This window comes from Aulonocara stuartgranti (assembly GCF_965226115.1).
Source record: "Aulonocara stuartgranti genome assembly, chromosome: 10".
Classification (NCBI taxonomy): domain Eukaryota; kingdom Metazoa; phylum Chordata; class Actinopteri; order Cichliformes; family Cichlidae; genus Aulonocara; species Aulonocara stuartgranti.
The window spans coordinates 22,561,124-22,576,844 of NC_138946.1; the positions used below are offsets into that span (position 1 = coordinate 22,561,124).

The 15,721-nt window shown below is 40.3% G+C and overlaps 1 protein-coding gene across 13 annotated transcripts in view; it reads left to right on the forward strand.

Annotated features, from left to right (window-relative positions):
• The window catches only part of gria3a (glutamate receptor, ionotropic, AMPA 3a), a 90,086-nt gene that overhangs the window by 44,481 nt on the left and 29,884 nt on the right, over nucleotides 1–15,721 (forward strand). For all 13 annotated transcript variants that reach the window (XM_082549356.1, XM_082549358.1, XM_082549353.1 and 10 more), the window contains 2 exons: nucleotides 4,516–4,703; nucleotides 15,442–15,495. In XM_082549356.1, the coding sequence (XP_082405482.1) occupies nucleotides 4,516–4,703; nucleotides 15,442–15,495 (242 nt within the window). The remainder of the gene's footprint in view (nucleotides 1–4,515; nucleotides 4,704–15,441; nucleotides 15,496–15,721) is intronic.

Consider the following 15,721-nt stretch of genomic DNA (forward strand, 5'->3'; position numbering starts at 1 on the left):
ACTACACCCTTTTTGGCTCCTACCTCAAAGCACACTGTGTTCTGTTGATCTTATGTGCTGCACAATAATGTTTAATATTTAGTATTTACTGTCATATTCCCATATATCATTGTGATGCTGTTTATTCTATTACTCTTGTTCTCTTCTGCTTGTTTTCTTTTTTCTTTCTCAGCAGGTGATCCAGGTGATCGATATATGCATTTTTTATTTCTTTTTTTTTTCTGCTCATTCTGTTGGTTTTTGTTTTTTGCCCTTCTCCCCCGTCCCTCTTCTCAGCTGTTTCTCTTTCCCTCTTTCTTTCTCCCCTTCTTTCCCCCAGTCAAGTCTGTCCCGTATTCAGCAAGTGAAAATAAAATAAACAATAAAAGGTGAATCAAATGGACCATTACGGCAAGGCTGGGATGGTCAATTTGGTAAAGTAAATCCGTTGGGCATCTTTCTTTGCCTTTAGACAACAATTCTGATGGCAAAAGAGCCAAACGGGACAGGCAAAAAAAAAAAAAAAAAAAAAAAAAAAGACAGATCGCTGCATGGAAATATAAAATCTATATGCAAATGAAAATGATTGCCACTCGTGGTCTCCTTACTACTGACATGTTGTGTTTGAGCAGTTCTGATTGACAAACGGCCCACATGGAGAACATCACTGTCATCATAAACAGTGACCAGCACGCATCTGGTTCCACAGTAAGCCCCAGAATATTGCCTATTGTCTCAGATGCTAAGTAAACTAACTTTGATGCCTTTTAGTGCTTAAAAAACAATACACTGGTATATTTCTTCAGCTGTGGAAACATAATATACTGTATATTTGAAATCATGAAAAAAGGTCATCATTATCAAAGAGGAAGGTATTTGAAAAGCTTGTACATTTCAGTGAAACTCAAAAGCATTTTGGCAGTGAGAACGGCTCAGCTGTTACTCCTGAAAAGAAGAACTATGGTGGGACTCCCTGTCATTTGTTAATTTGAGCTGCTGTACAAGAAAACAAGTTTTTACCAACCCCTACAGTGTCTGCATAGAGTAGCTGGGATTTGTCTGCATCTGGAGTTTTTGCAGTTTTCAAAGAGACATCCTGTTGAGATTGCAGTGTGCAGAAAAACGTTTTTTCTTCTTCTTGGATCATAATCACCTCACAGACTAATTTGGAAACTATAGTTTGACTTTAAAGAGTCATATTTGCATCTTAATCTTTTAAACTCAGATTAGGGGGTGGACTGAGAAACTTTGCTTCACTGGATAAACAATAAATGTGAAAACAGACTTCTAGTACCAACGTCACACATTCATCTTTCTGGGCTGTGAAGGTCAAATTTAAGTAGCTTCAAGCAAATGATATTTCTCCATGGTGCTGGCTTTAAAAATTCAGGTGTAATGGCAAAAACAAGTGAATTATTCAAGAATCTTTAATATTAAAAGTCCATGTTTAATATTCAAAGAACCTCCATGGTAAACTATCTTACGATCCCTGTAGCTCTACAAATGAACATGTAGCCCAACCACAAATTACCTAAAGTGTTAAAGAGCGCTGACATGTTTAAACACGCACACAGGTGATATAACAGTTCGAGTATCCCTGATGTTGAATGCACTGTGGTTTTTAGGCTGCGTGTCCCTTGATGTGGATACAGAGTAAAACCAGTTTTCATTTAGCTTTTGTAATTCCTGCTTCCTGCAGAGAAGCTGTGAAACTCACTTGTATTTACATAAACACATTTCACACCAGCTTATTCAGCACCCGTAATAATATCTATCATTTCCTAGAATCAACTGTTTCATCCCTTCTGTGAAAGAAAAGGGCAACAGCATGTGATGCATTTAGTCCAGTCAGCTGAAGTGTTCCTGCTCTGACTTAAACAGCACTTTTTTCCCTGCCCATTAGTTGTGACTCAGTACAGTATGTAATAAGCTTCTGCCATAATGCATTTTTGACGTGTCCTGTGTACTGTTCTTTAAAGAATGAAGAGATGCAAATCTTTACTTTATTCATAATCTTTCAGCTTGGGCTTTTCAAAGGTCACCTGTCTTCCTACCTACAGCAAAAGATGTATAAAATATTTTAAATATACTGAGTGAGATTCTTGAGTGATTTAGAAAGAATATTTCAACTTTGAATTATATAAATATCTAAACAAAGCCAGTTTGTGTTCTGCTGTTACAGAGATGAACCGTCACTGGATAGCTAGTGTGTAGGCAAGGGCCAAGATTTTGTTACAGGAAGCTTCCTGGTTTGCGTTTGGAGTTCATGTGTTGACAAGTCATGCTTGAGCAGGCTTAGGTTACATGCGGGGAAACAGCTCATGTGAAGAGCAAAACAGGGGCATTATTTGTGGAAATGCAGTTTTAAAACCATCACCTGATCATTTTTGAATAATTATATTATTAGAGTGTAGATCACGGGTCACGTTAACAGCTAAAATATGCTTACATTCGCCCATAAGGTCTTCAAGATCAACTTTAATGGTCAAAAATTGACAAAAAAAAACATGTCAGCATATCGCTATAAAGATTTAAAATATTATTTAAAATTTGTCCTCTGATCTTTCTTTTAAGGTCAATAGATTGAGTAGATTTTAAATACACTTAAAAGAACATAGAAAAACAAAATGAATAGATCCAGTAGTATTATCTTAAAAGTAAATACTGCCCAAAGAGTGAGCTGCCCTGGCGGAGGTTTGCGCTGTTGGAGTGCTTCTCGTTTAAATATGTATCTGTATTTTGTAAACAGTGACTGATGAATGGCAGATGAAACAGGAAGTTTTGGCCTGGACTCGGCTGCACTGGAAGCTCTGAAAAATCAGCTGCTGCAACCGTCCTGCAAATGTGTTGATGGGCTCTCAGATTGCTTGGCAACAAATTGATCCGTTCAAAAAGGCAGCATGCAGCAATGACTCACTTTATTTAACCTCGCCTCAATCATCCAAACAAGCCTGTTTAAAAAGATCTTGCACCACTGTAACCAAAATAAGCTTGTATTACCTATACTTTCTTTCAATCTCCTCAATTATTAATCCAGATTTACTAATACCACACCATAGCTTAGTAGTAGGGATCTTATAAACAAGGTGTACTGTTTCACTACAGTGTTTCAGGTTTAAGATTTGTACCCTCTACTCACAAAAACTGGCTAAAACATGGTGTTTCTGAAGCTAACACACAGCTGTATGCTCTATTTCCATGTCACTCACTCACTGATGTTTTTTTCAGCTGATTTAGAAACTCCCTTTGCACCCTGTCATGACTGCTGACCACCAGTCCTTAATCTCCTTAGTAAACCACCACACACCATTATAACAATGTGGCTTTCTTTTATATACAGTCTATGCTTTTAATGTGTCACCGCTCAGCCAACTTACTCTTAGCTCAGCGTCTTTCTTTCATGTGCCTCAGCTACTGATTCATCCCGGGGTGCAGTAAGCTCTGCCAATTGTGCTTTCTGGATCCTTTGGGAAGTCTATTTCACTGCATCTGCTAAGGTACATGTTTCATATCTTATTGTTGCGACCCCTGATTTTTTTTTAAAGAAATATAAAATATAAAACTGTTGCATTGCAACTTTCATGGGTGAATTATAATACGCAGAAACACAGACATTTCTCTTCCATATCGTTTGTCCTTTCTGCAACTTTAAACTCCTCAGTCTACCAGGGAAGAGATAGCAATGATGACCTCCCATGACAAACTGCTAAGGCAGCGTGGGACAGCTCAGTCATTTCCCAGTTAATGGTTAATTATGCTCTATAATGCATCTATCTTTGTTATAAGAGCTGCAGCTTTAAGCTAATCGGTTGTGGGGATTCTTTGTGGAGCCTCTTGAATCTGCTTTGTCTGTCAAATATTTCTTTTACGATCCTTTTAAACATTTGGCAGCCGTTCCTGATATTAATTCTGAAGAGACTCATTAATCTTGTACCTGCACGTTCCGGAAAGGCCTAATTACAGGAGCATGTCTGTTTAATTCATATGCAGTGTAAAGAAAGAGCTCCCAAGCATCTCTAATTTCGGCTCAAATTTTAGCTTTTCTTACTACCTTTACGCGAAATGTGTTGAGCGTTTGTCAGAATTTAGACTGGTAAAAAAAAGGCAAATCAAACAACCCCCCCCCCCTCTCCCCTAGATCTTCTTCTAGCCATCCACTCGAGCAGCTGTTCATATTTCAGTATCAGGAGACTGTTTGACTGCCGCCCCAGTACAGCTCAGTTTTTACTCTGAAGCGCGCCTCTTTGTTTACTTACTTCACGCTATTTTCTCTCACGTTTATTTTCCTCCCTGCAAGCGGTGCCTACAAGATGATTGGTACTGTTTAAACATGTTGACAATGCATTATCAATTAATAGTTTACATTCTGTATGACAATAAATGGTTACAAACCATTGCTGGAAGCCACAATATCCTTGTTTTTGTTTTTTTCAGCGCACAGGGAGTTTGGGATTCTGAGCACGTTTTCCTTCTTGTGTGCTCTGAAATCCAAAAAGACAGTTGTGTGATGGAGCTCTCTCCCCTCTGTTCCCCCAGGGTTTGCAATCCTCCAAGCCATCATGGAGTCTGCTGTAGCCAATAACTGGCAGGTGACAGCTCGCTCGGTGGGGAACATTGTGGACCCCACAGAGTACAGGCGCATCATCGAGGAGATGGACCGCCGGCAGGAGAAACGCTTCCTCATCGACTGTGAGGTGGACAGGATCAACTTGATACTGGAGCAGGTATTCAGTTTGCAAAGTGCTAATTCAGCCTTGCTTAAAAAAAATAAACAAATCTCTTCTCCTCGAATATCAGGAAGTAAATCTAAGATTGCCTCAGAAATATACTCTTCCCCCAGCCTCATGATTCGGCTTGTTCCATTGTTTCTAAAAGAGGAAACATGCTATTTCCCACTTTTTGCTGCAAGCGCCACTTCATGCTACACTGCCAGTAAAATACGCCATTTCTCCTAGCTTGGTCCACTCCCCACTTTTCATTCCTTTTTCATTATTACCCTAAACACTTGGCACGTGTGAAGATCGCCTCAGATCTTGACACTCTCATTTAGAACTGATTTTAAAACAGGCAAGGCGGTACATTAAATTAAGGCTTGTTATTTGTTGTTTTGTGTGTGTGTCTGTGCACGCACGTGTGTGTGTATGCACGTTGTTTGAGGTCACTTGGGCTTAATTCACGTGGAGGAATTAAACAGTTCTCTCATCCTTGTTTCCTAGGTGATCATCGGCTACAGTTTTCCCACACGAATCTTGATTCAGGTTCAGTGTTTGCTAATGTGTGCTGCTCTCTCTGACTGCACCATAGAGAATATTTCATTGTCAGAAACGTATTAAATGAGTGTCAACTGAGAATTTTCCTATCTACTCAGAAGATCATTAGTGTTCATTTGGGGGATTAGTTTGGTGCACATGTGAGTACATTAGATTTTGCAAATGATTTTTTAAGCGTACGCCTTCTTGAGGTACGTGAAGCTAAATAGTAGAGTATTGCTGATGTTATCTCCACAGGCTCAGACTGAAGGTAATGCTAACACTGAGTAGCTGTCGACTGCACTGCACACTTATTACTTTTAAAGCTTTTTCCTTTCAAGTGAGACACTGTAGTCTGTTTATGAGGTGTGCCAAAATTAGATGAGTTTGCCCCATAGACTGTATTCAAAAGGAAGATGTAGCTACAGTAGTGTTTGGCATTAATTTGCACTATTGTTTTGAAGATTTTCTTTCCTCACCAAGTGCTTGGTCATAGCGAGTTGTCTCGTTGTTGGGTTTTCGCTGTATTATTGTAGTGTCTTTACTTTACACTATGAAGTGCTTTGAGGTGACTGCTGTTGTAATTTGGAGTTATATAAACAAAACTGCCTGTCCCTCTGTGTTAGCCCTGCGACAAACTGGCGACCTTCCAGGGTACATCCTACCTCTCGCCCTATGATAGCTGGGAGAGAATCAGCCAATCATATGGCAGTAACTTATTTAGGCATGTAAACATGTTTAAGATGATCCGTTGTAGTTCAAACCTGGCATTGGAATGGTGAAGAAAGGTGGTTTAAAGAGACTCTGAATGCGGCTTGATTATTGGGACAAAACAGGCTTTCAGAAACTGTTGATTTACCAGATGAAAATGGATTTGGAAAACAGAAGATTGGAAAAATGTAAATGTATTGGAAAAATGGATGCATCCTGCCTTGTGTGGTGTAAATGCAGATAATTTCTTAACACTTTGTTTAACTGATCATGATTTTGGCCTCTATCATAGCTGACCATAATAATGTCCATCCTTTTATGACTTGAACTTGAAGAGTCCACCGTACTCAAACGGGCTCCTCACTCCAGACGGAGCTGTTCACTGCAGGAAAACAGGCTTGGAAAGATTCAGGCATACAGAGCACATGTGTTCATGTCCCATCATTTACCTGCATACAGTTTCTTTGACCATGAAGCAGATTTTTTTGCTAATCATGCAGTCATCAAGTAGTTTTGATTGTCTAAACTTAAATTCTTACTAAATGTAAGAATCTGATCATGTGAGCCTGTTTTTGAACCGTCACATGGCTCGTTTTTGTGTTTACTGGCAAACGCTGCTGTTTTAGACACAAGGATTAACAGTGACCAATTTGACAGCAGAAAGTTGTTTTGTTTTTTTCCAGACGCTGCACACAGCTGCACAGCAGAGTTACAAAAGACATTAAGCCCACAAGTGTAGTTTGCGTGTGCGTGCGTGCTGTGTGCATTTAAACCATTAATCCTGGGCACATCTTAGCCTTCTGTTCTTCGCTGAGATATTTGTGTATAAAGGCTTCTGCCCTCTACATAATGATCCTCATTATTGCAGGCCTTATGAGTTTTACTCTGACCTTCACTGCAGATCTGTCTTCATTTCCTCTGATGCGGGGGATTATTTTTAGTGACAGTGCTGAACATTTTCATTAATCAAGAGAAGTTTGCTTTTCCCTGCCCTTCAAATTTAGATCCAGGGTTTCTTCAAGTGTTCTCAAATTGCTTCCGTATTAGATTCAACGTATCCAGTCATACAAAGGTGGTCACTCTATGTCAGATCTGACCGATCCAATCATAACCTCTCTTCTGCGGTGGCTTAATGTGAATCGTTGCCTTGTCGGCAGCATCTGTCAGACACGTATCTCTCCAGATGCATAAGAGTGGCAAGGCAGGCCCGTGTCTCTTGAGAATGATTCCTTATACGAGCTGTGACATCAACACTTGCTTTAATGTAATATCAGCTCCCAGTGTAAGTAGGACACACTGTCCCATAACAGCAACAACAATGAGCCTACTATAAATAGCCTACCCTCCTAGCCTGAGGGAAGATCTTTCACAAAGGCAGGAGTGAGCAAACACAACTGCGATCACTCATGCATCAGGAAACAATCGTTGTGGACATGATTTAGTTTTTAATCTGCGAGGCAGTAATCAGAAGAATTATGATTCAAATCTTTTGATGCCTTCTGTCAGGATATTATAAAACTCATCATTAATACATTTTATTTGCAAACATCTGCTGTTCGGTAGATGCTGTAGTCAAGGAGGCAGTTTCAGTTCTTCTAGGCTTTATTTGTTGATAAATGTGCTGTGGGAGTTTTGGTCTTCTGCTGGCTCTCTCACCACCTGTAAAAGTATCAGTTTGCTCATCTCTTCAGTAAAGTAAAGACGGAGCGATAAACACCTCTAAGGCTTCTCATCAATAATAGAAGCACAGTGGATTTGTTATCGCTCTAAGAGAGGACCCATCACCTCCAGCCTGGTGATGCCTCCTGCACAGCTGACAGACAGAGGAAGAGTCAGAGGGAGAGATAAAAAGACTGGAAAGGCAGAGAGCTTGTGGGAATTGAGCCATGTAGTGTGACTCTCCCTGTCTGGTGCTGTGGAGGGAAATGGGAGAAGTGCTGAACACCCAGAGGTGCACTGGAATTCCACACCCTGTGAGTAGGAGAATGAAGCATGCTTTATTTAACTTCCTAAGACCTGAACTCTTCAATGGCATGCATTTTTAATTTCTCTTTGATATTTGGGCACGTTTTTTTTGTGTTTTTTTTACCTGAATTTTTGTTTCTGAGAGAAATGAGATCCACATAGGAGGACATTTGTTTTAAATTTCCATAGAACAGTATCAGTATAATGTCCTTGTAACTGGATATCAGGCCCTTGTAGAGCAAAATGTATTATTTTGGTCTAGACATCCCAAAATGTGATGTCCACATATGTGGGCGCCAGGTCCTAGGAGGTTAAATGAGATTATGCTATATATAGGGTCATTATTATATAATCAGGGAAATTGCAGTTTTGGCTGTTGCTTTGTTGGGAATTGCTGTTAAAGGTATTGATATTTATAGCTAAAATCCTGACCAGCTAATGGTGGGGCAGGACATGTCAGATAGCATAGGCAAAAATCATAACAGTGTGACTGATACTGACAAGCCTATGTCAAACAATGTACAGGGTGGACCATTTATATGGATACACCGTAATAAAATGGGAATGGTTGGTGATATTAAAGTCCTGTTTGTGGCACATTAGTATATGTGAGGGCCCCTGTACATCTCTAAAAATGTAACTGTAGGTGTATCTATAACCTAATGGTAGGACAATTTTACCACACCTTGATCACAGGGGGCCTCTTTCCACACTTCCACGCTCCACACACTTTTGAATACAAGGTTCTTGGGGGGGGGAAAATGTAATTAGAGGGAATATTTTCAAGTCAACCAGTGCTGATTTTGGCCAGGCTGTGGAGTCAGTTGGGAGCAGTATTATGCCAGGATGGTTAGCAAGTACACCCGTAAGAACGAAGAAATGAAAGTACTGCAAAGCACTGGTTTTACTAATACTTCAGATATAGGAAATGTGTTTTGTATGTCTGCTTTATCCTTTAAAGACTCAGTTCAGTTCAATTCAATTCTATAGCACCAAAAAACAACAGCAGTTGCCTCAAAGCCCTTTTCAATTGGAAGGTAAAGACACTGAAAAGATGCACAGATTGCCTGATTGTGAGATACAGTCAGTGCACTATTATTTACAATGAACGTACAATGCGTATGTTTAATTTAAAGGAGTCTGTGAAAAGTGAGCGAGACACATATGGAGGGAACATTATGGCAAAATGTCTAGACTGCTGTTATTGGATTTATAATAAAAAGCAGCTTTAAGAGTGATAAGATGACCTCGGGCTATGCTAACTCAGGAAATAATTACAGTGCATTACAACAAACTAATATTATACACAGTAAAATACACAGTCGGGATAAAAATGCAAGCACAAGAAATAAAAAGAAATAAACCTGAAAATATGGCAACTGAAATACAAAACATAAAGAGCAGTTTTAGGAATATAATAAATTGTATTTCAGTCGCTGACAAAAATACACTGAAATTTAAAAGAAAACTGTCCTGCGCCAATAAGTATTTAAAAGTTATTTGACAGAAAACGCTGATGCAGCAGACACGAGTTCCTGACATCCCAACCGAGAAACAGCAAACACTCGTCCCCCACTCAGTCTGTAAGTGTGAGGCAACAGTCAGCAGGTTGCTGGTTGCGGCTCACAGCCTGTGCATCAGTGCTTGGTAAGACAGCTTGTCTCAGAGATTTTATATCTTTTTATATCTATATGTATATAAATAGGGCTGTGCAAAAGTCTCAAACCAAACATTGCTTCTCTATATTTTGTTTACAAGGAGCCAGACTTTCTTATAATTTTTTTAAAGTGCTCTTAAGAAATAGTTCTCCAGGCTTGCTGAAGATCTTGAAAAGTTTTTCTTTGGGTATTGGCTGCTTTTTTTAGCCATTTTCAGTCCAGTCTTGTACATGACCACTTTCAGAGGATTTTCTTTGTCCCTTACCACTGACCGCTGAATTCATTCAAGTATAAATAGCACCTAATTCAAGGGATGAACTGGTGTTGTGTCTACAGATAGCAGACACCAAAGAACCCATTTTAAATTGTAGTTTCTTTAGGCACTTTGTAACTAACAGCCTGTTGCAAAAACATATAATTTGTCCCTGTTTCTTTAGGTGACACTGCAAAAGAGCCAAAGATAAAACAGTCTAACAGACATAAAATTGCATTTTTGCATCAGAGAGGCAATTCCCAAAACGAAAAACATCTTTCAGAATGATATGCAGTGAGGAAAATGGATAAGTGGCAGGCTTATCTACAGTATCTAAAAGTCATGTCCTTGAGAAACAGGAAAAAAAAGTCAGAGATGCATCTGGGCTTTCAGTTGATCAATCTACTTTTCACAAAAGCCTCTGCAGAAATGGTCTCAGTGGAAGACAGGCTTTCAAGGAAGGGAAACAAGGAGAAAAGCCGAGTTGTGCCAAATTACACAAGAACTTAAAATCAGAAGCAACAGGTCTGATGGAGAGATGAAGTTCTATATTTCTGGTTCAGATTGTTGTCAGTTAGTCCTCAGGAGGTCGGAAGAGAGGTACAACAGTGAGTATCTGCAACCATTTGTGATACACAGTGCAGGCTCATTTCAGCCAGTGGGGTTGGACATCTTGGCAACAGCTTGATTTTTCAGAATGACAGTGATCATAAACACACTGTCTGCGCAGTGAAAGCATACCTGGATAGAAAACACACAATGGAGATCCTGGACTTTAACATTATTGAAGCAGAGTGAGGTCATCTAAACAGAGAAGAGAACAAAATGTAGCCAAAATCCAAAGACGAGCTATTTAAAGACATTACAGGAGAGCTTGTCTAACACAGAGACAAGCTAAGACATAGGTGTGTGTGTGTGTGTGTGTGTGTGTGTGTGTGTGTGTGTGTGTGTGTGTGTGTGTGTGTGTGTGTGTGTGTGTGTGTGTGTCTATATTACACACAAGGACAAAGCACCTTTAGTGTATTATCCTTTCTCCTCTTTCTTTTACTGGCCTTTCTTACTTTATCATTGAGGTCTACTTTATGAACCTTCAACTTGAGCGACAAATACAAATATGAAAGAGCGGCATGAAAAGTGTGTGATGTCCCAACTTGAACTGTAATGCCCTTCAAATAACCACAACAAGCGAGCTATCTGTGCCTTCATTTTCTTTTTCCAAAGTTTGACTGCAAAAAGGAAACATGGCTTCTGAAGAAGGAAAACAGAGAGTGTAACAGAGCAAGTTTTTGTAGAAGGCCTCTTTGTAGCCCGTGCCTCCAAAAAGAGACCCCAGAGAAGTGTAAGTTAAAAGCTAAGCAAACGAAAAACAACATCAGACACATGGAAATGGTAGAGTTGGCAGGTGCTCAGCTGCAGAGAGGATAGTGAGAGCATTAGAACTTCATAGACATCTTTTGTTTTGTTCAAACTGGCACTCAATAAGACGGCTGTGTGAAGTTTAGAAATGTGTAGCTGTTGGCTACTACAAATGAAAGAATCAGCAGCTTAAACAGACTGTAAACAGGTAAGTCCATGCACGCTTCTGTGACAGTTAAATCCCTCCTCACATTTTGCCCTCTTTTGAGTAGCATAGCAGTAATTAGTCGTCTAGTGTAAGAGGACAGAACTTGTGGTTCTGAAGAAGGTAGATGACAAATCACTGTAAAAAAAAGAAAGAAGAAGAAGTCTCCATCAGTGGGAAAAGAGGCTTGAAGGCTGTTGGGCAGTCATCCAGCTCAGTGCAGGACTGGATGGCTCCAGCCTGCTTAATTAAAGGGAATTCTCCAAGGAATTTTTAGGCTGATGGCCCTGCAGCTCGGCCCAGCTCAGGCAAGCCGCAGAAAGCAAAGCACAGACCTGCTCATCCACACATGCGAACCCGAGGAGCCCTGAGGGCAGACAAACAAATATAATTGAGACCTGAAACAACCACTCAGTCTCTATCTGTATTCTGGAGTCACAGTTTGTCTCCTCCACAGTGCAGTGAGACGAACCCACATTTCTGATTATACCCTCAACCAGGAGGTGAATACTAATGTGTGGATGCAACATGAGACTGCGTGCTGAGTTTATCTGTCTGTTTGCTATGATTCATTTGATTGTAATGCACCGGCGTGGGTTGGAAGATGATGCATTGTGTTTTATTTTTAACAACGCACTTTAAAAATCGGTTCATATTTGCACTTAGAGATATCCTGCTGATATGCCAGTGTCTAACTGCTAAGATTGGACATCAGTTGTGGAATGAGAGCTCAACTTAAAGAAGAGCCTTACAAAATTGATGCCAGTTAACTAGTAGTTCAATATAATTCTGTCTTCCATCTGTCTGATAGATCTGAATCTACCGTCAGCAGCCAGTAGTGCTGTGCAATACTGCAAATTTTGACAATACGTTACTAAGTAAAAACAAGGGCAGTGCTGCAGATACCAAAAACGATGCTGATGCTTTTAACCTATGAAGGCAGCTTATATAGCACAGAGAAGTGTGCCATGACTTATGAGATTAATCATCATCAGCTGGGTTTTTGGAGAGCTGGAGTGTAAATGTACCTGTGTAACAATACCAATACCAGCGCTGGTATAAAAACCAGAATTAAGTTTATTTTATGTAATACATATTGTATTTATTAAGATCTGAAGTAGTGATTGAGTCCATAAACTCTCTAAGTAAGTGTTACTGAGGTCATGGATTAAGGGTCCTGGAGGGCATTGTTTTCCCATTTGTGTACAACTGAACTTCTTTGTAACTGCAAAAGCAGCTCTGTAGCATTGGCGTCACTTTTCAGACCCTCTGTATCGTCTTATTTTGCTCACTTGTCCAAGTAAATGGGGACCCACTCTTAAAAACATTTCCTTGCCACACCAGCGCCTTTATGTTAACAACATATAAGTGGCAGTTTTTGTTTCCACAGTCAGAACATGACATATTTTGTGCGCACGGGTTTCCCATTTGCAAAATTAATCTGATATATTATGAATCAGCTTTCATGGATAGCATCGTGGCAGATGCACGAGGCTGTTCTCTCCCAGACAGGAACATTTACTGTAGAAAACAGTTGGGAGGGCATGACACATAGACTGTCCTTCCCATTCAAAGAGCATTAAAAATTCAGAAGACAGTCAGAACAATCAGTGCTGCAGGTTTTCTTCTTGCTTTTAGGCTTCAGGTCTTATTTTCCCTTTGCTGTTTGAGGAGGCTGTTGTGTAAGAAATGAATTGTGACACAGAGGAAAGTATAAGTCCTGTGACACTAAAAGTGTTGCTGTTCTCAGCGATGGTAGTGCCTGACCTCATACAGGCTCCCGGTGGTTTCACATATACACAAAAAGCGATTATCCCAGGGGATCGTGAAACTGGAGCATCGTGATCCTAAAATTATTTGTTATGCCCAGCTGCTTTTTTCCCCTTTCTTTCTTTCCTTTTCTTTTCCAGAACATCTCTGCCGACAGAGGGGGGAGCAGATCCCGTGGCAAATCGAATCAAATTACAAGAACGTCTGTAGTGCGCATGATACATGAAAATGAAAATAGACAGTAATGAAAATATCCTTGTAAACTATATTGGAGGGCTTGACAGCACATGTAAAAACCTGCAGAGAATTGTTATGTTTGTCCTCATGATAATTTCTATAATGAATATTAATGCAACTACATCAAAGAGTAATAATAGTAAAGGGCATAATCACTCTGATCATGAACCATAATATTTGAGTTATCTTCTAGAGTCACTCTGTTTTCAGAAACTGTTCAGTCAGAACTTTAGTATAGCTGTCCTTCCCTTGGTTCGCTGCCATCCTACAGCAATGACTGCTGAGGCAGGTGGTAAACACATTTTCTTTTTCTCCTCTTGCAAATCAAAACTTCATCAGGTATGAAAGCTAGGTGATGAATCTATAAACCAAATGTGCATGAAAGTATATCAAAAAAAGCTTTTATTAACTACGATGCAACATATAAAAAAAGCATTTGCTTTCCAACACAGCCTTAATATTTGAATCATGGCTGTAAAAGACTGTAGCAGTCAGCAGTGAAGGTGCTACTTAGTACAGTATGAAGCATGCACTATGAACCGACTTCAGAGTGCTTTGAATTCAGTATATCATTCACACCTCCAGTTATTGCCTACACGCCGCGCTGCAGTAAGCAGTGAACGTTTACACCTGATTCTGTTCTAGCAGCTATGCAGTGCTTTGGGCACAGCCATGTTCACACTAAGCCAGGTACATTTCTAAACGCGTCTGTTTCTCGCCGTTTTGGCCCGCTGTCCAGACTAAAAGCTTGCACAGAAGTGTGAGGTCCTGCGCCGCCTGCCTTGTGTGTGACAAACGAGAGTCGTAGCCAGTCACTCCAGGCGCTGCAGCTTCATTAAGTGCTCGCCACACTCGGGTCACTCTGACTCTCTCTCACGTGCGGGGAAATGAAAAGCTATTCGAGACCATTTGAAAGACAGCGAGCTGCAAAGCTTCAAGGAATGTTTTTCCTTTTGAGGGAACTGGATCAGGAGTTGAAATTGTTTTGCTTTTCTGGAAAACAAAATTTTGATTTAATGTTGAAATGCCATAAGCTTGTTAGAGGGCCAGTCTTGCAGCACCATGGGGAATATTATGAGACATTAAACAGGTTTTTATAGTACACAGGTGTTGATGAAAACACAGCTATGTGGTCCATACTTGTGCTGCTTAATAATGCTATCTAGTCCTAGTCCTGTTGCTTTCAAAAGAATCTCACTTTTGGTTAAATAAAGATAAAAAAATAAAAAAACAAACAAAATAGGAGCCTCTGAGTAAAACGCTACATAATTTGTCTATGAGTAGTACTATGAGTAGAAATCCACCAATGAGATGCTCTCCTTTTTTCGGTGAAGTTGTAATATTCCTCATCTTTATCCGAGTCCTTTGTGAAATCTCTTCAGTGTGATATCACTATCACTCTGGACGTTTAACATTTAGATGATTTCAGTGGCTGAGTATACTTATCGAAACTGTGGAGGAGTGTAGAAAGTGAAAAGACAGGGAAAAAAAGCAACTCTCCACCCCCGCAGTATCTTTTTGAAGCCTCACACTCGATGGCGAATCAGAATATATGGAGGGAGTGAGCGCCTGCGAGAGGGAGCGAGATTGAGCCTGCGAAGAAGTTTAAAGAGATCGGCGGATGCAGCTCTCTCTGTGTCGGCTGGCTCCGACAGGTGCTGTACAACATTTTGGGTTTAATTAAGTCTAGTGCACAACTGAGACAGGCGGAGCAGGAAGCGGAAGACTGCAGAGCAGAGGCAGCTGCAAGAAAAGAGAGACGGAGGTTTGCCGAAGCCTTGACCTTATTTTACATGTTGAAGTTAATGGAAAGGAACAAGTGCTGTCATCACAGTTTCTCCCCACTATGTGTGCGTTTCATGCAAACGCACACAAATGTACGCGCTCGCATGCTCCCTCTTGCACTCCCGAATGTCATTTTCTTCTCTCTTTCTCTTTCTGTCAGCTCCTCTGCAATTGGAGGTCTTTGTCATATCTGAGTCTTCGTGTTTCTTAATGTTCTCAGTGTTGTTGGAAGGGAATCTGACTCACTCCGTGTCTTCTTCTGCAAATTTGTAGGTGGTGACCTCGGGAAAAAACAGCAGAGGATACCACTATATCCTCGCCAACCTGGTGAGAGCTCGCAACTTGAAACAGCACAACACAACTCGTAGCAGAAGTGCTTGTGTGTGATGCAACGTTGTGCAAAGAAGTGCAATGTTCTCAGTGGATACATCTCAGGAGCACAGTCAAACTTGGTTCTCTCAATATATAGTTGTGTTAGACTTAAAACTGAATGGTGCAATTAAATCGATGAAGTTACTCAGCGTGGATAAGCTAAAGCAGATTTAAATCTCTC